We start from the raw sequence: 26868 nt of genomic DNA, 5'->3' as shown, positions 1-26868 counted from the left end.
TTCAGCATGACTGGACTCCCAGCAGAGGAAGACTGGCCAGAAGATGTGCCGCTTCCACGAAGCGCATTCACCAACCGGCCTCCGCAGTCGGTCAAGTCCTATATACCTGAAATCGATGACTTGGGAGCAGAGCTGCTACTGGTAAGGTAGTTTCTTAGGCAGAATAGCTGCAAATTCTCAATTTAAGAATGGCATGCTAGGACCTGAAGAGTAGGAGCCCAGAGGCTTACAATTTTTTTAAAACTTCAATTGACTGGCAATTCTTGCCTCAAAGTAGCTGCATTCTGTGTCCCAGAAAGTAGACCATGAGAGGGTTGATGTCTGACTCGATTGTCAAACTACAGTCTGATTCCGTCACTGCCATCCCCTCTCTGACCTGTTTTTTTTTAGCATTACGTCTTTGACTGCTTGTGTATTCTCTTGTTTAGAGGAGGAGCAGTTGGTATAAAGGTCAGTCGTGATATTGTGTACAAGACTACCTCAATATCCAAAGGGTTCAGTCTTGTATAAAACTTGTCTGTAGGTTGTCACAAAATAAATCACAGCCCCCGGCCCCCCCTTACACACAATTTGAGGCTGAAAAGTCAAGTTTCTCCAATTAGTCTGTACGCCTCAGTCTTTTGACACAAAGAATAAGCCCTAAGATGCTTCTCCTGAACTGCTGCCAGGGTTGAATGTTGCCAGTTTGTCCTGGTGACTCCTTTGTTGCTATCTAACCGGAGCACTGAAGAGTTGGAGCATAGCTCCCTCCAATTTATGCTTTGCTTCTTGGCTAGTTTTCTTCCATATTCACATGGTTGCTGGATGTGCTCATCTGAGAGGTTGAATGGTTGCCCTTCATCAAGCTGACAGTTCTGGTTGCTGGTTTTCCAAGCTGACTAATCCCAGTGAGGATCAGACTATGTTGGAAAGACCCAGCAGGTCCACCAGCTGTGGAACGAGAAGGCGTGGGGGGCGGCATTGACTCTTCAGTGTTCTTTGAAATTAGTATAGCAAGCCTCGCCATTATTAGTAAGTACAACTAGGGGTTGGCAATAAATATCAACCTTGCCGATGACACTCTCAGAGAATGATTCATTTTTTTTTGAGAAAGTGACCTGCATACTGTTTAATTACAAAATAGTTTAATGTGACATCAGAAAGGTATGTTTATTAAACTGAATATTTAGAAACTCACTGACATTTTGTTTTTTCTTCTCAGGAGTTACTGGCATTTAGCCCTTATAAAAGAATCTCGGCCTTCAACGCCCTGCAACATCCTTATTTCCAAGGCCAAAGTCCCACAGTTTAAGACTAGTGACCTGTGGTGGGGGAAAAAAAAAGCTGCCTGTGCCTTTGCCTGCAAGCCACCACCTGGGTGCTACTGTTACAACTGTCCTACCAATGTGCACAGCTGGGGGGAGGGAGGGGGAGGGTGGGTGTGCAGAAAACCAAACATTAACCAACTTGTTTGTCACAATTTGGGAAATATCTTTCTTTCCCTTGTGTTGACTTGTAAGGCTCTTGTTCCTTTGGGCAAAGGAAGTGGAGCTTGGAATGTGTCATTGGGTAGTTTGAGGCAGTTCTTGCAGCACTGGATTGCAGTTCTCAGCCATTTGGAATGAGGTCACTTTTGCTCCTTCAGCTCTCTGCGTGGTGTTATCTTCTTGATAAATCCCAATTTGCCCTCTGTTCACATGGTAAAACTACAACTGGTACTGAATGTGAGCAGAAGGAGTTTGGTGCCATTGGAAGAGATACTTATCTGCTGCCTTCCTTGCTTCCATTTCTCTCCCACCCCTGACCTGTTCTCCACTCTCTGCAATTGGTAGGTTGCATCATCTCTGGCATGGCTCTAGACAATGACACTTACTTCCTAAACTGACAGTTTCCATACCAAGAGGAACTAAAGATTTTAACGCCAAGATTACACGTTGCTTCACACTGCCTGGCAGTAATTCTTCTGTCTCCCCTAGTCACCATTTAACTATTCATTGAACTTCTTAAAGGAGCCGTACCCCATAATTCCTGAGTGTTTTGATATTTAATATCGTGGTTGACTTCTGGATGCTTCAAACACTTTACAATCAATGAAGAACTTTTGGTGTGTGGTGACTGTTGTAATGTAGGGGAAATAGCAGCCAGTTTGCGCAAGCAAGCACCCACAAACCAAAATGTGATAAATGACCAGATCATCTGTTTTTAGGGATTGATTGAGGGATAAATAGTGAGGATACCAGGGAGAACTCTCCTGCTGCTTTTCCAATTGTGCCATGGGATTCTTGCAGCCAGGCAGGGCCTTTGTTAAATACTTCATCTAAAAGATGGAACCTCAGGCAATATGATGTTCCATCAGTACTGCACTGGAGTGTTGGCCTAGATTTTGTGCTTATGCCTCTGGAACAGGGTTTGAACCCACAACCTTTTGACAACTCCAAGGTAGGATGAGGCACAGAAGTACCTCTGCAGCTGCTGACAGGTGACAAACAGGGTTTTCCATACAAATCTGTCTCCTCTGTGTTCTAATATTGTTTTCCTGGCTGAGCTACCTCTGTGCAGCCTGTCCTGAAACATGGGAAGACTAGCAGATTTGTGGCTAGCTCAGTCTGCCGTCCAACTCTTCACATCCAGCTCTTGTGCAGCAAGAAGCATGTTCGCCAAATGTAGTCGCAAGGTGGTTAATGGAGCTGGAAGTATTTGATTATCAAAAGATTCACTCAATTGTTTTATATTTTCCCCATGTCAAGTAATTGACTTGCTCCATGATTGTAGAACTGTGCAATATAGAGTTAAATTCTAACGCACAAACCTCCTTGCCTACTTTTTACTGGTGCATGGGAGCTGTGGTTTGGGGCAGATGAAGACACCCATTTGTAGTACTGAATGTCAGATACTGTTCCAGCCACTGTATCAGTCTGAAATAAAGACTCATTCCACACATTGAGTAAACCACAGACTGGCCTTCAATGGGGAAAATGCACAATTCAGAATCTGGCAAAGAAAGTCAGAGTGCCCCAAGCTAATGCAAAACTTGGCTCTTTTGTGTTGCTGCAATTTCTGCACATGCTGGATTGCATTTGGAATGGAGGAAAGAGATTGACCTGCATAATAGCCTGGGTAGAGTAAGTGTGACAATTCCCCATGTGCTGTCATTGTGTTATATCTACAATCTGCCTCAAGTGTCAAAATGTTCCTCTGGGCAAAAATCTTCCAGAATACCACAAAACCTGCCATTCTAGGATGAATTGCTGAAACTGGCCGTGAGAGTGTTACTGGCAGATTTTTTTTTCTTGACTAATCTGCAAAAACTAAGTACAAATGTTAGCTGTAATTTTCCACTTGACTCACCCCTGGCCTATAGGTGGTTCTAATGTGATTTTTGATCCATTACGTCTCTGTTTCAGGTTGAGAAATTGACCCGAAATGAATTGGTTGCAAACCTGTTGGCAAAGTATGCAGTCTAGAGTCCATTACATGTAGTGTGTGTATATGTTCTTCCCTTTTTTTCTTAGTACAATTTTCTGTTAGTGCACAGACAGGTGAAGTAACTTGTTACTGAAGCTGGCAGTTTTTGTTCAAAAACTTGCTTCCTAAACGGCAGCAATAAGGAAGTCACTTCATTCAGTTACACAAGTAATTTTGGACAGTCATTCTTTATTTAGACATGTCTCACTGTCCAAATTTAGAATAAACAAAACTGGCTGTCCAGATACCAAAAGAGAAAATGCTGGAAAATTTCAGCAGGTCTGGCTGTATCTGTAAGGAGAGAAAAGAGCTGATGTTTTGTCAAAGCTCTGCCTGGCTATCCAGATAGTCCAAATGTTGCTTTCATAAATTTCTGCTTAAATGGTTATTTCAATCTCCTTCCAGTTGTGCAATACCGAATATTCGCTAAATGTGGGAAAGGATCGTAAATTGGATCCAACATTAAATTAGATTTAGGATCCTGATGCTCAAGTCTGTTTATTGGATTCAGAATATTGAAATAGTTTATGTTGTAATGGTCATCTGGCCCTAGAGGGCCTCAGAATGCTTTGTGAAGTTTAATATATTGACAGTTGGTAGTGCCATCCTCATTTTTATTCATGTCACTTGAATCTCTTTTGGTGCTGATCAGTTGGAATGCAACTGTCTGTACATTTTAGTACATGACCAGATCTAATGCTGTTGTTTGTAGCAGGCAGTAATTTGTTTTACAGCAAGGAATGGTCTTCATTTCTCACAAAGCAGTTCATGTTAATCATTGGTGGCAGTAAAATACTGTCATGGGTTGGGGCTTCCGTTCTCTGTCTATAATGACAGATTAATTAGACCTGTTGCTCGCTTCAAACCTGTCTGCGCCCACTCCCACCTCTGTCTTTACTGGGATTGATCCCTGGGAATGAGGCCAGAGAGTGGTAGTCTTTGAATGCCATCTTCCAGTTGGCTATGTGGATAATTATGACTGATTTAAGCCTGCGATTAAAATATTAGGTTGGCCTTCACCTGGGGTATGGTATAATATGAACATACAACTAGGAACAGGAGTAGGCCTGATCACACAGTAAAATGCTCATTACTGAGTGATTTGATCGGCCAAATGGCCTCCTGTGCCATAATGACACTTTAATTCTAGATTATGGTTGTCTACTGGAGGCAAGTTGTTAGGTAAAACTGATGTGATAAAATGGACTGTGTATTTGTGTGTGAAAGCTTGATTAACGTTGGGAGTATAGTATAACAAATGGGATTTACTATTTATAAATATTGCAGTTGATTTAAACCTGCTGTTCTTAAATTACCCACAAAGCTGAATGGACCCTTTTTGGTGCCTTTGATACATGGAGGAAACGATGGATGAGATCTTCTGGTCTCTCCCACCCAAGGCCCAGAAATTCCCACCTGAGACCAACAGACTTTTTAATGGTCCATTAAATTGTCCATCCTGCCTGTGACGGTTACCACGTGGGGGAGGTCAGAAAATTTGCCCCAACATGCCTCTATTCTGTAAAGTGAATAGATATATAAACAGAAGCTGCTGGAAACACTCAGGTCTGGCAGCATCAGTGGCGGGGAAAAGAGTTAACATTAATGTAACCGTAACAGCTTTTGGAGAGGGGGTAGTTTCAGGTTTCTCTTGCCCCTGAATGGCCTGTCTGTAATGTTCTTGTCCCCCTGCCATTTTGTACTCCCTCTTGCAACCACTTATGAAGATAAGGCACGAATGTTGGTGGATCACTTTTACCTGCAAAGGCTCTTTATCTTCAGGAGGTGGAAAAAGTGTGCTTGTGACAGTTGCAAAAGTTGCATTCTACACCAGTATGATTGTAAAAGCAAAGCTTGTCCTTTAGTAACACAAGCTACCCAATCATTATGGAAAGCCATACATATATCTGTAATTAATGCTTGGAGAGGCAGTATTCATTGTTTTATCACTTGGTGTTACATTATTTAAATACACTACACTCTGCAATATAATAAGACTGTGTTGGTGTCAGTTTGAAATAAAGTTCTCTTGCAATCTGTTGGTTGAGATTTTAAAGCACGGAAATGTAATCAGTGACCAGATTAGGTGAAGTTAGGTGCTGAACAAACATTAAATTACGAGCGTTCCATTAAGTCCCAGAATAAGACTACTGGAAACGTTAAGCACATTCTATACAATTTACAAATGAGTGTCCTTGTACGCAATGAGAAAGGAAGGATAGATATAAGCAACAATTTGTAGTTAGTCCTATTTTCAAAGTTGGGTGGGTCTATGAATAGGGAATTACTAGTTCCCAGTTCTTTCAACACCCTCAAAAAAAATTCCTGCCTTTTATGAAAGGCATTATCTTGAATGCTATCATGTTGAAGATAGTTTTTATTACTGTACAATATTAGAATAAAATGAAAGACTTGGTAATAATGGAAACAATCCTTTTTTGTTTGAAACTTGAGTGCTACCTTGTCTGCTTAAAATATTTGAAGGCCGCTTAATTCAGAGGTGATAGAATAATGTGGTGTTTAGGTATCTAGTGTGGAAATGTAGCAGTGTCTCTTCAGAATAGACTAGTTTGAACTTTGAAACAAAGAACAGAAAATGTTGGAAAATCTCAGCAGCATCTGTGGAGAGAATAGAGCTAACGTTTTGGGTCTGGATGCCCCTTCATCAGAGCCAAGAGCAAAGAAAAATAAGGGATTTATACTGAGGGGGTTTGGGAAGGGTGGGGTGGTGGGTGGGGGCTGTAATTGGACAAAGGAAATGTAAATAACTTAATGCTAAAATTGTCCATTAAATGATCAGAATGTGAATGACACAACAGAGATGCTGATGGTTAAGGGACTGCCTGAGGAATGTGGCTGTTGCCCTGAAAAGTTTGGGGATGGTGGAGGGAGTGTGCAGGATAAATGTGATGAAAAGAAATGGAAGTGTGGAAGGGAGAGTTCACACTATGAAGTTCCCAATTGGAAGCACAATATTTTGCTTTTATCCTAGTTTGAGCTTTCCTGTTTTTAAATGCAAGTTTGGCCCTTGTGGTTATTGCTTTGGTTGAGGTTCTTCTGTCTCCATTTTGATCCAGTTGCCAAGCTGCTACCCTGAGGGGGGACTTCTGCCTAAGCTGAGAGGTGACTTGGCTTGGCTTGACTTGCTCTCCACCTCTCTGCAAGAAACACCTGGCCTCCAGTGTTTACCCCATATTCGATGATATTCAGAGAAGTTACATACCTCCAAGTTAGCGGTTTGAATGCCTGATGCTACTGAGTGGCTGCAGAATGTACTAGTGGTCATGGCGTTCAGGTACTTGGCTTGTTTTAGTTTGTCACAACTCAACCTAGCTCTGATTAGTGGCTCTAATTGCTCTGGATGGCTGGCCCAACTGGAGTAGCCTAGGAGTAACTGATAGCCCTAAGTCCACTGTTCAGCCAAAAAAATGTATTTCTTGGTAATGTAATTTCCTGCTTGTCCTTTTTTATTGTCGTCTTACCCATCCTCTTTCACTGATTTAAGCATAATTGGCAGTGTTAAATGGGACTGCAATAACAAGTTTAAAATAGATAGCACCTATGGTGATTACATATTAGTCAGTTGCAATGGTAATTTGCACTTTGACATGTATATTGTAGTCTGCAGCTTTGGATAGTGATGGTAGTTTCCAACTTTTTACATGGCTGACCAGGAACCTCTCTCTGCTGCCTGCTGTGGGTATACTGGAAGGATTTGCAAGTTAATACTTGATTGATTTTTGGTCATGAATGCAGCTTTCTTGGCCATTCAGTCCTGCAGTGGGACTCTATACCTGAAGCTTCTGGCTCGGAGACAGGGACGTGACGCGCTGCACCACAAGATCTCTGACCGCTATACTTAACCCACTATACATAATAAAAAAAGTAGAATGCACTTAGCATATTTGCAAATCTCGTATTGACCTGGTTGTTTTGACCATTGGAGGTCAGCTATTTTGGAGTCTGGCATTCAATCAGCTCTGTACACTGTCAGTGATGTAACTGTCAATATTTTTTAAATGTCTGTATTCCAGCCACCTCTGAGTGATAGGCCAGATATGCAGCAGAGTGGCACGTGTTGAAGGGAGACATATCTACTTAACACGTCCCTATATCTCAATTGCCTTTTATATGGGTTTGAAGTTACAGAAGCAAGTAGTGTAGATTCTGGAAATGTGAAATAAAACTGATGTTGGAAATACTCCAGGCTGCAGCAACTGTGGAGATAAAGCACTAATGTTTTCAGGTGGCTTTTTTTTTTCATGAACACGGGAAAAGGTTAGATGTGCCAGGCAGAGAAAGGCGAGGAAGGAAAAATAAGAAAAGAGGTCTGTGGTTGAGTGGAAGGCTGACGTGATTAGTGATGATGGTAAAGGTAAAAGAAGGTACTGGAACAAATGAAGAAACAAGGATGATGGGTCTAAAGGAGGATGTGAATGAAAGAATCTACACCAGCTGCTCTCATCACCAAATGGGGCACATCAAATTCTGAAGGCTGCGACGTGCCCAGTTGAGGTGCTGTGATAAAGTTGCTACCTCTTCAAAGGTGCTAGAAATTGTTCCACTTGCATTGGAGTATGGACCTTGCGTTAATTTTGTTTTTGCTATTTTACACCTATACCAATGTTACATGCTATGCAGTATATTAAGACTGTATAATTAAACTATCCAAGGAATTTCATCCAAATGGAGATTAAAATAGCACTGTTCCAAAATTAACTAGGCTTTGGGGGTTTTGGACTGCTAGAGTGTTACAGTCAGTATTTTGTAACTTATTCAGCCAGGAAAGCAATTTTAATTTTGTCTAAAGAATGTTTTGTAACTTTACAGTTAATGTATAGATCTAATATTATGTTGTCTATACATAATTGCCAGTTTCTTTCTGGAGTAAAGTCAACTTATCTGTTCATTGTTGAAACTAAGTGGAAACTTTGAAAAACATGGGTGCAGAGGTTTTCTTGTTAACTTGAACATTGTTGGTTTGATACGGTTTTGCAATTTCCTTTGCTGATGTTGAGTACCCACTTCTTACCTACCATGAGTGGTGAGCTTGCCATCTGCTACGTTACAAAACAAAATCACAGCATCAACCTGTAGTAGATCATACATATGATCTAAGAGCCATATCCTTTTAATCTTTTCCAAGCTGACAGTGGGGAATCTCTGAATTAAAATATGGAAACTAAGTTTAAAATTGTTTTGAAGTTCTAGCAGACTGAGTTGTTTTTCAGAAGTTGAAATAAACACCCTTCTCCATTTTCTTTAAATGACATGATTCCCTGAACTTGCTCTTTGCCAAGTCTCAAAGCCTTGTAGCCTTTTTTCCTCTTGGGAAATTCCAGACTTGAGGTATGGAATGGTGGAATCTATATTTGTGCTTCTAATGTCCCATATTGCATGGTGCCTCTTTTGACTGCCACATGCTACAAAGTATTGACAAGAGTATTATTCATTAGTGAAGCATTTATTGCAAAAGTTTGTTTTCACTTTTTATACAATAAAACACTTTAATGTAAATTTGTGTTGGTCTGAACCTCTGAAATTATGCTGGAATAGAAGACAGCCAAACCTTTGAGCAGAATCAGCCAAGAAAACTTAGTTTCCCCATAATCATTGAAAATGCATAAGGGTTGTCCCAAGAAAACAATATTTCTGAACATGTTGCTTAGTGCTATTACAAATTCCAAGTTTGAAGTACATCCAAATTAATATGCTGTCAATCCTAATAACATAGGGCAGATACTTGCTTCTGCAGGTCAAAAGAACCAGCAGCCACTGCGCCTACTACCTGTGCTTCCAGAACCACCACCAAGCAATTGCCTGATCTATTACTAACCATGATGTGGAGATGCTGGTGTTTGGACTGGGATAAACACAGTAAAAAGTCTGACAACACAGCTTTAAGTCCAACTGATTTATTTGATAGTAAACTCACAAGCTTGAGGTTTACCTCTTCGTCAGGTGCATGAAGAGTTCACCAGACAAAGAGGTAAACCTCAAGCTTGAGTTTAATATCAAATAAATCGGTTGGACTTAAACCTGGTGTTGTCAGACTTCTTACTGAGTTGGCAAAAGAAAATTCACCCTCTTCTTTCTCTCACCCTCACTCCCCCCTAAAATGCCAGAAAGGTCTCCAAAAATGTGGAATCATTGTCAACCAACCTAACATAACTCATGGCCAACATAATATCCCAACCATCTCTTATGCCCCCTGCTGGATTCTCTCCATTGCTACATATCTCTGCTAGAGACAATGCTTTCAATTATTAAAAAAATCAGTACACCACTATCTCACCCAGTATATTGTCTTTACAAAATGCAATGAGGAAAATCTGCCCAAATCCAAAATATTTTGAAACCAGAGATGACAGCCCAGCTCTGGATTTGGGCTGGGGGAGATTTTCAATATATGCATTTGAATCTCAAGCAAACACCTTTTCCTTCCAAGGCAGCAGTTCCACTTTTGACAAAAAAAATAGAGATGTAGCCTGGGTCATATGGCAGCACAGTGGTTAGCATTGCTGCCTCACAGCACCAGGGTTCAATTCCCAGCTTGGGTCACTGTCTGTGGAGTCTGCATATTCTCCCCATGGGTGCTCCAGTTTCCTCCAAAGATGTGTGGGTTAGGTGGATTGGCCATTCTAAATTGCCCCCTACTGCCAGGGGGCCTAGCTAGGGTAAAGGCATGGGGATAGGGCCTGGGTGGGATTGTGGTTGGTGCAGACTTAATGGGCCAAATTGTGGCCTCCTGCACTGTACAGAATCTAATGAATATTCAAAAGATCAAGTTTTTTTTTTAAATCAGAAAATATTCTTGTGCAAACTGTTCAAGCATTTAATGTATAATTTCATTACTAAAATAGTACAGAATACCCATGTGGATTTGGGACACCCATGGAATTTGTACACATTGAATGGAGGCTTAATGATTAATACTAGTTTGGTTTATTTTTAAAAATTAATTCTCAATTTACTGCCCATCTTGAGTTGCAGTAGGTAGAGGTGGCTTCCCTTATGAACTGCTGTATGTAGCACCATATGGCCTGCTTAACCACTGCCAAAGTCTTATAAATCAGAGGCCTCACCAAGGAAGACGGCAGCTTTCCATCCCTAAAACGTACATTAGGGATCCAGTTTTTTTTAAAGTGACAAATAGCTGTGGTCACTTTTACAGAAAATTTGATATTTAAAAAAACTAAATTCAGGTTCACTCATAACTACTATAGTGAGCTATAACTACCATGGTGAGATTAATAGCCCAAGTTTCTAGATTACTCATTCAGCAACATAACCATAATGGTTACTATAACTACACAAAATTAAAGGAGTATTAACATTCATTCTTCCACACCATCCAATTAAAAAGCCAACAGGGTGCTTGCTAAACAGCATGTAACAATGTGCACGTGAATTCAAATGGTACTGTACACCTAATTAGCACAGGTCTTTTTTATACCACTGATGCTTGCATAGATCTAGCTTGCAGTGGAGTTACTTGTATAATTCCTGTTGTAATCATTTCCCACTCTTCATGGTGGCAATTCTCACATCTGTTTAGGTTGGCAACATCACATCCTGCTCTTTAACTTCCATTGTATAGTTAGCAAAATTGAGTCAGAGTTGCTTTTTCACTGATGAACCTTCAACATTATTTTTGCATGAACAAGTCATCAATATTCAAAATCTGAAGCCTTAAACTCTTGATTAGCTTCCTTTCTACTCCCAACAGTTCATTGGAAAAGAAAATTAAAAATATTCACAAAGGGGTTATTAGTTTTAACTGAGAAAATGAAAGCAGACCTATGCTAATTGAGCAGGTTCTGATGCAGCAGTTTGGTGATTGCATTTATCTACTTGAGGTATGGACATCATATCCATATACATTGGTGGGACATCATGTGAAGCGAGGAGAAGGTAGTAGACACTTCCCAACCAGGATTTTGGACTGGATGGTCATGTTTATTAGCTCAATTACAGTGTAGGGTCCTTATAATACTAATGCTGCAGTTTGTTCATAACTTGAGCAAAGACATTCATCCATCCCCTTGCTTTCTAGTTGTGGAGCACAGCTCTATACAAAGGAAGGAGACAGTATAGCCTCAATTTTAACAAAATTAAAACATGGCTCCATACATCTTGAGAACACTCCCTTAAACAATTCAGAAGAATGACAAAAATCTAACTATTATGATACATCACATTTCAGTGGTGCCAGCATGACTATATTTTAAACAGTGAAGCCAAACAGTTGATGATGGACATAAGCCATTATGACAGTCTGAACCAGGACTTGAAAAAATTCTTCAGTTATACTCTTTCCCTCCCTCTGCCTACAGCCACCTCCCCTCCCCTCCCCCCCCCAAAAAAAAAATTAAAGGCATTCTGCTCACTTACAGTTACCAGATTAAGTGGTACTACAACTTGCAGCTATCTCACAGGCAAGTTAGCAGAGAAGTTCAACTCCTAGGGTTGGTCAGGTATGAAGCACCAACCAGAGCATACATGGATAAGATAGGAAGTTGGCTATATGTTAGTCAAAGCAGAAGCTAAAGAAGTGTCCTGTGGAATTACAGGCAGGAATTGAGCTAATACCTTCATTACCACACCATAGCAGTGGCACAGAAGCTGCACATAATTGTGAATTTGAAATCAGTACAGCTGCTCCTACTGATTACCTGTTACCAACAGGTTTAAACTTATGATTGTGACAAGTGTTCCTTGTAAAAGTTATCTGTAAAATAAAAAAGGCTCTTTCAATCAATTAAAACCTTTATTTAAAAGGAAGTTTTTCTCCTTGCCTCCCCAATTTCCCCCCTCCATTAACAAGCCTAAAAACTTTAATAGTAGCTATAATTATGCATTATTAGTCTGGCAAATCAATTGCATGTCATGAAGAAACAGCAAGCTCTGGACTAATTTTAAAAATTATTTCAAAGCTTGCACACATTTTTCAAGTTCTGGTTCTTACACAAATGTAGCCATATAACCAGGAGCTTCACATCAAGGATGGAGCATTTAGTTAGCACAGTCCAAACATCACTGAGTCTCATCAGCCGTGGCATCACAATAATTCATGCAGTCTGGCCAATTTGCTCCATCCCATCATGCATTAGTGAAGCTAAGTGGACATTCTTCTTCTGCCTTCTGTACCCATGTGAGCTTTGAAAATAATCCCTGGGAAAGGTATTTTTTGACTAGCAGCTAGAGGATACAACGGTCATGAGTGCAGAGAAAGGGGAGGGTTCTACAAAAAGGCACTAGGGTTTGCTCGAGGGTCCTTCTGGTTCCTAAATCTCATAGCTAGCCAAACTCCAAGGATCTGGGGAGAAAAAACACAAAAGAAGATGAATATACCTACATGTTTTCCCCCACCCCTCCCCCAGTATATCGTATAACACTCATGTACATAAAAATTCACTGACTATTGACATAATTATCTAAAAACAATAGACATCCCAGAGTAATTATTTGGCAATAACCTGATCAATAGGTTCAGATCATATCTAACTTTAGAGAGCAAACAATCATCCACACGTTGAAATGAGAGGATATTGTAACATTTATAATCACTCCAGGATATATTTTTGTTATGAATTTCACAGGGGGTGACCACTCACCACTAATGCCGATGATTAAGGAATTACAATGCAACACAACAAACCTTACCTCAGTAAAGCTGAAGAAAAGTCCCACTCCACCCAGGATCCTCAGAGCCTGCCCAGAATGCGTTAGCATGACATTGCCACAGCTTTTACAACCAGTTGTTTTGCAGGACTGTCATAGAAAAATTTAATTAGACGCACACCATTTGGAAGGCAAACTTAAAATACTTTCACCAAGCAAGAAAGATTTAACATTTAGTTTCTAATTGCTTCACTGAATTGCATAAAAGGTAGCAAGTTGCATAGAAAAGCCCATTTTAACTTATGGGTTGGGGGAGATTTGGGGAAATTTAATGCTCTCTTTTTGTTCACATGATTCTCCCATCAATGCATTTTGTCAAAGGGGATAGTCCTGAGGATGATTGATCTTTCTAATCTTGCCTTCTCCCACCCCACTTTTCACCACCAGCATCAAAAGTGAAATCTGACTCAAACTTATAACCATTCCCAAGCTGGGGCAGCGATGTATTTACTTCTAAACAGGTAATTTTAAATAAGGACTCAATTCATAGAATCCCTACACTGCAGGAGGCTATTCGGCCCATCAAATCTGCACCAACAAAGCATCTTACCCATGCCCTATCCCGATAACTCCACATATTTACCCCGCTAATCTCCCTAACCTACACATCTTGGGACGCTAAGAGGTAATTCTTTAGCATAGCCAATCCACCTAACCAGCACATCTATGGGAAGAAACTGGAACACTCAGGAAACCGATACAGACACAAGCTCCACAGATGGTGACCCAAGGCTGAAATTGAACCCGGGTCTCTGGTGCTGTGAGGTAGCAATGCTAACCACTGTGCCATCCCATTGGAACTTGATGTCACATTTCTGACTACAAATAGGTTGCTAGGGTGCAATAAAGGTCCATTTGCTGGAACTTCTATGGAACAAGTATGTACCAGATAATAAAGGTACAGCATTAAAGGTACATAAGTATGTACCTTTAATGCTGTTATGTACCTTTAATGCTGTCCAGGGAACTGCTGCATGCCTTTATACAATACCAATAATCCTACAAGAGAAATTACTCACAACTTTACATAATGAATAATCAGTTGCGTAGATGGCAGCATTCTCTGTATCATTCATAAATCCACAGCAATTCAGCTGGAGTTCCAGATCTTGTCTGGTTGTATTTGACATTCTGTTCCAGGTCAACTTTAGCAGATGCTCCTAAACAATAATAAAACAGAAAATCAATGTGTCACAACACACTGACTTCGACCGAGTATTTTCTGAAGTTTACTATGCTTTCCTTTAGCATAGCAGCATTCCAAATGGGTGGGATGGATTGTCAATGAGGTTAGCTACAAAGATTGGGCTTCAGTTCACAACCAGTGTTTGGAGTGATGGAATTTTTTTCCCTAATGTCATGTTAACTTTTTGTGGAAACTCATTTCAGGAGAGATGTGATTTTGGGTATTAACAGCACTAATTTCTCCTCTGGATCAGGAGGGCATAGCAAGAGAGAGACAGAGTACTTTATCTCTGGATCCCAGTTTGAGCCCATTAATCAAGCTTAATCTGGCTAAGTTTTCAAAACTGCTAATTTCTGATAAAGATGAATCTCTGTTTAATGCCTTAACATTCAGGTCCCATTGCCATGTGGAATTATGATGTTGTGGTGATAACAGAGACCTGGCTCAAGGAAGGGCAGGACTGGGTGTTAAATATTCTTGGGTACAAGGCATTCAGAAAAGGAGGGGGGAGGTGGTATTAGTTAAGGAGAGCATTGCAGTGTTGGAGAAAGAGGATGTCCCAGGAGGGATCAAGGTCAGAATCTGGTTAGAACTCAGGAACAAAAATGGTGCATGCAATCATCTTGCTCGGTGTAGTATATAGGATTGCCAACAACTGGGAAGGATGTAGAGGAACAAATTTAGCAGGGGAATTTACAGAGGTGGAAACATTATAGAGTAGTTATTAAGGGGGACTCAAATTATCCTGCCTCTATTCTAGTCTATATTTCGGTAAAGGGCAGAGAAAGGCAAGTGTTCCTAGATTGTGTTCAAGAAAGTTTTCTACAGTAGTATGTATCCAGTCCAACAAGAAAAGGGCAACTGCTGAACCTGATTCTTGAAAATGAGATGGGCCAGGTACATTAAGTGTCAGTGGGGGAACATTGAGGAGACAGTGATCATTGTATTGTAAGATTTACGATGGCAGTAGAAAAGCACAACAGGCAATCCAGAGTAAGAAGAATTAGTGGGAGAGAGCTCACTTCAAAGGGGCAAGAGTTGAGCTGGGCTGGATAGACTGGAACCAAAGGTGGTTGGGAATAACTGTAACTGTACAATAGGCTACCGTCAAAATGAAATGGTTCAGACACAATCAAGGTATATTCCCTCAAAATGGAAAAGGTAGGGCAAACAAATCCAGAGCTCCCTGGATGAAAAAGGAAACAGAAATTAAGATAAAGAAGAAAGTCTGCTTATGACAGATGTCAGGTAGAAAATACAATTGTGAACCAAGAGAAATTCAGAATGTTCAATGGGGCGATGAAAAAAACATATTAGAAAAATGTAGAGGGATTGTGAGAAAAGACTGGCAGGCAACATAAAAGGGAATCCCAAAGTCTTGTCTGGACATATAAATAGTAAATGGGCGATAAGAGGAGTAGGGCCCATTAGGAAAAGGTAATTTACACATGGAGGCAGGAAGTGTGGCTGAAGTATTAAATGTAAACTTTGCATCAGCCTTTACCAAAGAGGGTGGATGCTGTCCAGGCCATGGTAACAGAGGAGGAAATTCTGTCGCTAGAAGTGTTCAGAATTGATTTGGAGAAAGTGTTGGGTAGATTGTCAGTACTTAAAGCGGACAAGGCACCGAGATGCACCCAACAATACTGAAGGAGGTGATTGTGGGAATTACAGAGGCACTGGCCATAATCTTTCAGTCTTCCCTAAACTCAGGAGGCGCCAGAGGACTAGAAAATTGCAGACATTGTACCCTTGTTCAAAAATGGCTGTAAGGATAAGTCCAACAATTACAGAGCTATGGTGGGGAAGTTTCACAAAACAATTATTTGGGATAGAATTAGTAGTCACATGGGAAAATGTTGATTACAAAGAGCCAGCATGGATTTCTAAAAGGGAAATTGTTTAATTAACATGCTGGAGTTTTTTGGAGACAACAGAAAGGGCTAATAAAGGGCAATGCTGTTGATGTGGTGTACATGGATTTCCGACAGTCAACATACTGACAACACAACAGGTGTTTTTGATTAAAGAAAGCATCACAGCCGTACTGAGGGGGGATATATCTGAGGGTTCGCCCACTGAATCTACATGGGTAGAACTGAGAAATAAGGAGGAGGAAATCACTTTGATAGTGTTGTACTTTAGGCCCCCAAACAGTCAGTGGGAAATTGAGGAACAAAAATGTCAGGAGATTACAGATAGCTCCAAGAAAAATAGGGTGGTAATAGTGAGGCATTTTAACTTTCCCAACATTGACTGGGACAGTCATAGTGTTAGGGGCTTGGACGGAGAGAAATTAGTTGAGTGTATTCAGGAGGAATTTCTCATTCAATATGTGAATGGCCCGACTAGAGAGAGGGCAAAACTTGACCTCCTCTTGGGAAATAAGGAAGGGCAGGTGACAGAAGCGTTAGTGAGGGATCACTTTGGGACCAGTGATCATAATTCCATTAGGTTAAGATAGCTACAAAGAATGATAGGTCTGGTCCAAAAGTTAAAATTCTAAATTGGGGCAAGGCCAATTTTGATGGTATCAGGCAGGAACTTTCAAAAGTTAATGGGGGAGCCTGTGGGAAGGCAAAGGGGCATCTGGTAAGTGGGAGACTTTCAAAAGTGTGATAACCAGGGTTTAGGGTAAACACATTAAGTGAAGGGCAAGGCTGGTAGAAGTAGGGAACCCTGAATGACTTAGGATATTGTGGCCCTGATCAAGAAGATGAAGGAGGCACATGACATGCATAGGCAGCTGGGGTCAAGTGAATCCCTTGAAGAGTATAGAGGGTGTAGGAGTAGAGTTAAAAGATAAATCAGGAGGGCAAAAAGGGGACATGTGATTGCTTTGGCAGATAAGGCAAAGGAGAATCCAAAGAGCTTCTACAAATACATAAAGGGCAAAAGAGCAACAAAGAAGATAGTAGGGGTCTTAAGGATCAACAAGGTCATCTATGTGCGAATCCACAGGAGATGGGTGAGATCCTAAATGAATATTTCTCATCAGTATTTACTGTTGAGAAAAGCATGGCTGTTAGGGGAAATAAATAGTGATATCTTGAGGTGTGTACGTATTACAGAAAAGGAGGTGCTGGAAGTCTTAAAGCACACCAAGGTAGATAAATCCCTGGGACCTGCTGAAGTGTCCAAGGACGTTGTGGGAGTCTAGGGAGGAAATTGCAGGTCCCCTTGCAGAGATATTTGAATCATTGGCAGCCACAAGTGAGGTGCCTGAAGATCGGGTGGCAATTTCCTCAAGGAGGGTTGCAGGGAAAAGCCGGGGAACTACAGACCGGTGAGCCTAATTTCTGTTGTCAGAAGTTATTCTGAGAGACAGGATCTACAGGCATTTAGAGAGGCAGTGACTGATTAGGGACAGTCAGCATGGCTTTGTGAGTGGAAAATCATGTCTCACAAATTTAATTGTGTTTTTTTAGAAGGTATAACCAAGAAGGTAGATGAGGGCAGTGTAGTTGAGGTTGTCTACATGGACTTTAGCAAAATCTTTGACAAGGTCCTGCATGGTAGGTTGTTGCATAACATTGAATCTCACAGGATCCAGTGTGAGGTAGCAAATTAGATACAAAATTGACTCGATGACAGAAAGCAGTTGTTGAGGGTTGTTTTTCAAACTGGAGGCCTGTGACCAGCGGTGTGCCTCAGGGATTAGTGCTGGGTATTTGTCATTCATAATAATGATTTGGATGAGAATTTAGGAGGCATGGTTAGCAGATTTGCAGATGACACTAACATTGATGGCATCGTGGACAGTGAAGGTTATCTAGGATTGCAACGGGATCTTGATCAATTGTGCCAGTGGGGTGATGAATAACAGCCACAGCTATAGCCAGTATAGCTCAGGTCTCATTCAAAAGCACTGAAATCTATTCAAACATGTCCAATTGGCAAGTGCCTCTATTCTGACAGTAGATCTTTTATGATTGCCTTTGGGATCTGTGCAAAAAGGTTATAAGAGGAGCATTTTAAAGAGGTTTGCAATAATTGAAGGTGTGTTTAAATTTAAAACCACACACTTGGAGACAGTGGCATACTAAAGGGTCTTAACCTGATACAGCAAAAGAAACAATTGCCAACACAAAATGGAATTTGTGATTGCATTATATCAGCTAGTTATACTGATTTAATCACTTATAGCCTCAAGAGGAATCCATCTTTATTTCCTTGAATACCTGTAACAAGTAAAGATGAATTAAATATTTAGTTAACCAATGTTACAATCTTGGTGGTTTATCATGAAATAAGCCTACCTGCACAGTTTGAATTTTCAAATATCAAATTAGTAAAATTCATCAGATTAGGTGCAAGATATAATGCTATTCCATAAATTGAGCTATTATCGAAGCCAGCAATTGTAATTTCACATTTTCATTGGATAATCCGAGTGTACGCGCACATCAGTTCAAAAATGCATCAGTCAGTCCTGAGCAACAAAGACCAGAAAGGTCTCTGAGCTACCCCGTTCCATGTCCTAGGTTCGCTGCTCTCAGGTAGGGCAAAGGTACAAGTGCTACAGCTGTTCTCTGCCTCTGGATTAGAAAGGGGTTTCCTTGTTCACAAAATCTCCCAATGATTCCTACTGATGCAAGTCAGTATTTGACAAGGACAAGCACAGAACTTAGTTTCTAGAAGTAGTTCAGGTTGGGGAGAGTAAAGTGCTCCTAACGGCAATCTCGATTCCAAAATAGCCTGTAGTGCATGGGGTGTGAACTTAGACCCATTTTGTAGTAAATGCAGGTGAGTAAATATAATTGAAAGGGTCAGAAAACATCTTGGACGCTCTAAAAAACAGAAGATGCTGGAAACACTCAGCAAGTCAGGCTGCATCTGGAGAGAGAGAGTAAGGTTGGTAATTTTTGCCATATCTCAACATTGAATGTTGTGCTGAGGATTGTGCAGAAACACACCATGCATTTAAAACAGTTTTTATAAAGTAGGAACTAGATCATTGCATCTAGGACAAGCAGTAGGTTCAAGAGATAGGTGTCTGGACTTGCTGAGCTTCCTACATCATATTCATCATTTGCAACAGGCTAGGCCTTTGTCAAGGGGCAAGCACAATTGAGTTGTAGTGACATGCAGTAAAATGTACCTGTTGACTGCGGTTCAGAGCTAGACACGAGCAGGAGACTCCAAACTGAATCACAAAGACCAAGAATAAAATAACCATGTACTGGAGTGAAAGCAAAGTCAAGGAAACAAGGAGGAAAAAATCAAAATAAGACTTATAGGATGTATATTGTATTTCTAAAGATTTCTCAGAGCTCAGTTCTAATATTTTCTTCTGATGACATTTTCAGCTTATGAACACTTGTCTATTGTTTTCACTTTTGTCTCTATAGCAAATACTCTCAAGTAAGACAGAACACAGATTCAATGCAGAGCAAAGGCTTTCACCACAGTGTGTCAACATTGTGCCTTAAACTGAAGCTTCAGAAAAAAGACACTAAAGCTCCCCCATGCCACCCCAATAATTGGATTGGTACTACCCCAATCTATTACAGTTAGCATAAGAGATTTCAATGTGCAGTGACACTGTGATACATCTCAAGAGTCCTTCCCCTAAAAACTTTGCCTGTTCTACCACAGGCAATTTAATGTCTGCTCATGTATTTCATTTGGTAAATTGATCATTTAAACATATCCATATAATTAACTTACGTGCCATTTTATCAGCAGGTGTGAATATTGTTCCAGCATTCTGAAACTGTTCCAATCAGTGCAGCTAGAAATACTGTCCCAAAGGTTTGCAAGGAGACCATGTACAACGTGAATATTTCATCCATCTCTTGTACTGCATGTTACCAAAATCCTAATAATGGCAGACATAGCCTCAGTAACATGCTCTGTTCCAGGGCCTATTTTTGACACTGAGAGGATGCCTCTGACAAGTGCGTATGAAACATGATGATTGTTTCTCAGTTTATTCACGCAGCATGCGACTCACAAAGGCTGCTCCCATCATTGGGCTCAGGATTACTGGCATCAGAATAATCAGCCTGATTTTTAATTCAAATACAGCTTTGGGTCTTTTTGGCCAGAAGATTTAAAGCAAGCTTCAGTATGATTCTTTTCAGTTATCCTTAAGGATTTTTGCTGCATTTTTCTTTTCCCAAAGTCCTAGGACTGGGACATCAACCTAATTGGTTACAGATGGAAGAATACCTTACAAGAGTCATACTCTGTTTTTAGAAGACCAGTTAAATCAATGAAAGGATACAAAGAACAGCATGACCTGATGGTGATTGACTGCTCCAATAAGTCCGACAACAGCAATAAGAAGCAGGAAGACACCCACAGCAATGACTCCACCAATGACGTTTATACTGGAAACAATGCCGCAACTTTTACCCCATGCTGCTACTCCAATAAGTAACAGCCCAACCAGCTGCAAGAGAAACAAGAATAACAGTCATATCCATACCTTGGTGATTAACGTTACTCTGGAATAGTACAAGTATATTAAAGAGAAAGAACAAATGCCTCACATCCTCAAGATTTCCCAAAGCATTTTATAACCACAACTACCTTTTTGCTGTTCAGTCACTGGTTATGTAGTTAAATGAAGGTGGGGGTGGGGGGTGGGGGGTGTGGGGGGGGGTAAAGAGTGGGATCACAACCAAGTACATTCTCATCAGACATCTGCACAACACTTTTCAGCAGGAGTCACTGGACTGTGTAAGAACTCACTCATGCAAGGCACCGAGGCCAGTAACGGTGCCCCTAACCACCAACAGCTCAGCACAAAAGCAGTAATTGAATCTGAGATTTTCCTGATCTGTATTATCCAGTTCTAATTGAGGCACTAAGGGAGGTCTGCCCCATTCCCTTTCATATTTAATTGCATTGTGTTCTTTTTTTCCCCATTATGCATGGTAGCATCAGAAGTTCTTTAGTTCTCTTCCAAACCTTTTCAGTGAACTCTGCTCATTTCTCAGATACTCTACAAGGTTCCTTCGGATATTGGTGTTAAAGGCTCCATATAATTGCAGATTGTTGTTGTATGACTAGAACAAAGATATTATCCTTTGCTCCTGTCACTATGTTAGCTACGTGGCTAATAAGATGCAAATACCAAAGATCACCATGTTGCATAAGTTGATCAGGCAAAGGTTAATGTCTCACAAGTAGTTAGATAACATTCAAACTTAATCAATGTTAGAGTTGCTTTAGCATGTCAGTTAGAATAGAATAATTAATTGCTTATTAGATCTTGTCATTTTGACTTTTTTTTGCAAAACTTATCTCCACATATCTATAAACTCTCCTCTCCACCCCTCTTGGCTTTGCCATCTCCAATGGTCACAACTCCCATGGTCTTTATCACAGACAAGACAACTGTATCCCTCATCACCCTGCCACCTTCCAACCCATGTCCAGCCCTGGGCCAAAAACCCACTTTACACTTACAACTGTTAGCCAAATCCCAACTGCCTTGACCTGGCCCTCTGTTCACCACAATACTTGTGCAGCTATCAATTTGCCCTTGCAAATTCCTGGTCTGCCACAGCCTCCAATTTTAAATTCTCATCAGAGTGCCTCCTCCTCTCTGTCACATCCTCAAGGCCAACAACCACACAGCCCCATACTGTTCTTCTAATTGGCTTATCACCATCCCTTGCCCAATCTTGCAACTGGTGGCTGTACTTTCAGCCGCTTAGGCACTGCAATGGAGAATTTCCTTCTTAAACTGCTCTTCTGCCTTAACAAACCCACCTCTTCTACCAAGCTTTTGTTCAGCTCTCTCAAAATCTCCTCTGGCATTTTTGTCAAGTTAAATCTCTGAACTGCCTTGAAATGGTCTTCAATCTCAAAGGAGGTATGGAAATGAAAATAGTTGTTACCATGACTGAATTAAGTCTATTTTCAGGTGAGTACTAAATGGCCAAGATTGTCACTTAAACTTTGAGCAATAAAGCCACCTGCAGAAGGGTCATTTAGATCTGAAAAGTTAAATCTTGTTTCTCACCAGACTTGTTGAGTTTATCCAACATTTTTTTGTTCACATTTAAGGCCATCTGAAAGCTGGTTTGTGGTTACAAATTATTTACCCGAATTCAGACTGGTTCTGAAGGTCTGGGAGCATTCAAAGATATTCATGTTTATACAGACATCACAGCAAACTCCCCCTGTTTGCATATATGTTAATGAGGCAGCATGGTGGCAAGCAATGCTGCCTCACAGCTTCAGGGACCCAACTTTGATTCCTGGCTTGGGTCACTGTCAGTGCAGTCTGCATATTCTCCCCATGTCTGCGGGGGTTTCCTCCGGGTGCTCCGGTTTCCTCCCGCAGTCCAAAAGACGTGCTGGTTAGGTGCATTGGCCATGATAAATTCTCCCTCAGTGTACCTGAACAGGCGCCAGAGTGTGGTGACTACAGGATTTTCACAGTAACTTCATTGCAGTCTACTTGTCACACTAATAAAATAAGCTTTAAACTTAATGCTAATGTAACACATTTGCACCATGATAAGTCCTTTGCTTTCGTCAAAAATGCAGCAGTCCTCCATTGGTATGAACCCATGGCTCAAAAATAACACAATGTACAAATTGTTGAATGTAACAAATTCCACAATTCAAAAGAATGACATAAAATGTACAGCACAGAAACATTACTTTTTTTTAAAAAAAGAAAATCGAGTCTTTTTTTTATATAATTATGCACCGGCTTGACATGAAGAGGAAGCAGTCAGCTGTATTATTCTACAGCTTTCTCTTGAGAGAGAGGATGCAACGACAACACAAAGTTAGGCAAAATGTTCAGTGACTCTATACTGCCAAATGGTACCTCTGGAATCTTTAATTTCACATCAAGATCTTAACAGAGTTTCTCCACAGGTACGGAACTTTTGATTTGGAAATAAAAATACACAGATCTTCGAATATAGTTAATTCCACAATTCCGAACAGAAAGGAAATGTCCTTCCTGGCCACGTCTTCCAATTCATGCCTGCCTTCCCCCCACCGTGAAAGAAAGCTGCAATGAAACCAAGCAGCCAATAGGTTGTCACCAACAACATTATGCTTTCATCAGAATAACAGATTTGAAGCAACATTTGACCGAATCATCCAAATACAAAAAAATTGAAATCAATATTTAGAGGTTAGGTACTATAATGGGCATAGGATGACTTGGAGCATCATGACCTGCATCACAAAGCAATCATCATAGCATTCAAATACAGAATGCAAGAACAGAGCTCAGTTTATTATTTTAACTTTTCTATTTTAATCACAGACTGTAAAATACCACATTCAGAATACAGTTAAAAAGCTAAAATTCAATTTAAAACAAGGCGCTGTAGATTTAAAACAAGGTGCTGTAGCTGAGCTTGGAGCCCAGTGGATTTACCGTGAACAAATCACACACTTTTCTTTAGCATCACTGAAAGCAGCAGCCATTCTACTGAAAGTATGTAACTATAATCTTCGATGCTCCAAACAGCATGGCAACGACGTGGTATTATTGCTGGACTAGCAATCCAGAGATCCAGAGTAATGCTCAGGGGACCTGGGTTCAAATCTCATCATAGCAGATGGTGAAATCTGAATTCAATAAAAAAATGGAATTCCAAGTCTAATGATGACCATTGCAGATTTTCATTGAATCTGATTCACTAATGTTTTTTAAGGAAGGAAATCTTACCTAGTTTGGCCTACATTTAACTTCAGATCCACAGTAATGTGGTTGATTCTCTAAAACACTCTCTGAAATGCACTCAGTTCAAGGACAATTAGGGATGGGCAATAAATGCTGCTAAGTGATGGAATAGTTTACAGTCACTATGGTGTTATTATAGTGACTGTAAACTATTCGATTACGAGAAACACCACAGATCATCTGATATCCACATCTGAAATTTCAACAGGGGTCACTAGATAATGATTGGCAAGCTGACTTTTCCCTTCCTAACCCATGGACAGAGATGAATTTCAGCACTCCTACCACTGCCTCAGTTGAGATGAGCCAATTCAGCACAGCAGGGGCAGAGATGACAGTCTCCCCTCAGTTAGCTCCTCACCAAATAAATTTGCTGAGCTGTCAAAAGATGCAGGTTCCATGGTGTTTTACCACTTCAGGATAGTCCCAGGCCTTTCAGCAATGCAGGTTGTCAACAGATAAGGCATCCTAGCTCATCAGGTTGACTCTTCAGAGTCATAAATGAAATGCATATAAAAGCTACATTCTTTATCATCTCCACAAACCATAAATACCCAATGCATCAACAGAAGTACTGAACCAGATATTAGAAAATCAAACTATTGGATACAATTATTGATTTAACTTCTGTTTGTATTTTCTGACTGCATTTTGTATTTTGATTGTATTTTGTATTTTCTATTTTCTATCAGTGCCTATCATAACACGGAAAGCACCACAAACATTTTCTTACTACAGAACGACAATGATTCCACTTTAAAAGTGCTGTATTGGATGTGAAGTTCTGGGATCTGCTCGGGTTGAGATATGCGCTACAAAAATGTCACAGGTCTTGTAACAAATGCATCCAAGGATATAAAGGGAAGTTACAATGGTAATTCTAAGTACTGGCCATAATCTCCAATCCTCCTTGTATAGGGGCTGGAGGGAGAGTGCCAGATGATTAGAGAATTGGAAATGTTCAAAAAAGGGTGAGAGGATTAACTGTGTTGGGAACGTTTTCAGAAACAGTAGTCCGGGACAAAGTTAGCAGCTACTTGGACGAAGGTGCATCAATCAAGGAAAGCCAGAATGGATATATGAAGGGAGAAACCATCCTCATTGGCACAAAGGTTAAGAGCCAGAGGACACTGATTTAAGGTAAATGGTAAAGAACCAAAAACAACCAGGTTAAAATATTTTTAAAAGCTGGACCATAATGTCGTGAGTCAACCGGGGCATTCAAAGGAAATAGGATAACTACGGAGAGAAACAGGGCTACCAGGAAAACGAGTGGGGACGACGTGTGTTGCTCTTGCAGAAAACCAGCATGGACTGAATGGCCCATTTGTGTGCTGTAAATGTTCTGTGACTGTATGTCTTTCTTGTTGGTGTTCGTCAGTGAGTTTGGGACGGAAGGTTGCTGCGCATGCTCCCAGTACCGGGTTGAGATTGTTCCACACAGGAGCCGCCTCAGAGCCCGAGATCGCGCCGGCTTCGCACAGGGTCCCAGTACCCACTCCACTTACTATGTACACCACATTTAAAGCGATGAGTGCATTCTTGGAACAGGTGAATCCGCCGCACACCATTTTGACTGCTGCCTGTATCTATTCCTTCCTTCCCTCAGCCAGCTACCAGTGTCCCTTAGGCCCCACTTCCACCGTCACCCACGACACAGGGTAAGCCCCACCCCTCTAAGCTCATTGGTGCCACGGTAATCCCTGTGATAGTCACTCCGAGCTCTGATTGGCTAACCTCTCTGTTAATCATCCAGACCGAATAAAACTCGCTTTTGTTCCCGCCTTATCAATGCTCCTTCGCTGATTGGTCAACTTCTTCCGATAACGACGGAATATCTGGCGGGACCTGCCAATACTCTGGTCACCAATTGGCTATCCTGACTGTCAATCACGTTGCAGTCCGATGGTCAAATTTTGTCAACATCGACTCGCCATTTAATAAACTGCTGGTGGGACGGAAAGAAGTTGTCATGTGCGCAGAGAAGTGGGTTCAATTAATTAAATGACCTAGTTTTGATGATAGACCCTGCCCCAAACATTAAGCTATATTTTTCAATTGTTTTCCTGACTGTATTTAGTATTTTCTATCAGTGCCAATCATTACATGGAAAGCACCACAAATGTTTTCTTAATGTAGTCTGCCAGAAACATTTCTACCCACGCTAACCCTTAGACAATTTGACAGAAATGGGATCAAATTAAAATTTGTATATATCTCATTTAAGGGTTCTAGGAGAGTGAGGGGTCACCTGGTAACGGCCTTTAAGATTATGAAAGGTTTCGATTGGATAGATGGAGAGAAAATGTTTCCACTCACATACGAATTAAGAGCAGAAGTAAACAAATTTAGCCCTTCAAGCCTGCCCCACCATTCAGTCAGATCATGGCTGATCTCTCCCTGGTCTCAAATCCACCTTCCATCTGTTCCCCTGTAATCCCTTTTTTATCAAAAATAAATCAATCTCCTTGAAATATTTATAGGGCAGCGAGTTCCACAAACTCACCACCCTCTATGAGAAGACCTCATCTCAGTTTTCTGATATCCCCTCACTTGTTGGGAGATACCAGAACCAGTGGGCAATAAATGTAAGATACTGTAACAGCAAAATACTGCAGGGGCTGGAGATCTGAAATAAAACATAAAGAGCTGCAAAAACTCAACCGGTCTGGCAGCACCTGGGGATTGTGAAATAGTTATACGGTAAAATATAAGCTAGTCGCTGATAAATCAGGGGCGTGGAATTCAGAAGAAGCTTCTTCCCCACAGAGTGGGGAGAATGTGGGACATATTCCCACAGGGAGTGCAGTCGATAATATAGATGCTTTTAAGAGGATAGCTGGATAAACAAACGAGGGAGAAAGGAATAGAAGGATGTGTTGAC

General features: G+C 40.8%; 2 protein-coding genes across 6 annotated transcripts in view; one reads left to right on the top strand and one right to left on the bottom strand.

Moving 5' to 3' along the window:
* The window catches only part of cdk4 (cyclin dependent kinase 4), a 48301-nt gene extending 27766 nt beyond the window's left edge, over positions 1-20535 (top strand). For 4 of the 5 annotated variants that reach the window (XM_080218126.1, XM_080218123.1, XM_080218125.1 and 1 more), the window contains 2 exons: positions 6-141; positions 1202-8961. In XM_080218126.1, the coding sequence (XP_080074252.1) occupies positions 6-141; positions 1202-1291 (226 nt within the window). In that variant the 3' untranslated portion in view covers positions 1292-8961. Of the gene's footprint in view, positions 1-5; positions 142-1201; positions 8962-19999 lie in introns of those variants that run through there. The other variant, XM_080218127.1, reaches the window with a different exon arrangement.
* Positions 8893-26649, bottom strand: LOC145362067 (tetraspanin-31-like). Its single transcript, XM_080218128.1, has 6 exons — positions 25493-26649; positions 20544-20711; positions 19416-19496; positions 14148-14288; positions 13111-13218; positions 8893-12763 (listed from the first exon to the last, which is right to left on the bottom strand). The coding sequence occupies exons 1-6, from the start codon at positions 25553-25555 to the stop codon at positions 12689-12691; spliced, it is 636 nt and encodes a 211-aa protein (XP_080074254.1). The 5' UTR covers positions 25556-26649; the 3' UTR covers positions 8893-12688.
* Positions 26650-26868: the final 219 nt, after the last annotated feature.

Source organism: Carcharhinus amblyrhynchos, chromosome X (assembly GCF_965287045.1).
Source record: "Carcharhinus amblyrhynchos chromosome X, sCarAmb.v2.hapA, whole genome shotgun sequence".
Taxonomy (NCBI): Eukaryota; Metazoa; Chordata; class Chondrichthyes; order Carcharhiniformes; family Carcharhinidae; genus Carcharhinus; species Carcharhinus amblyrhynchos.
This window is presented reverse-complemented; position numbering and strand designations above follow the sequence as displayed.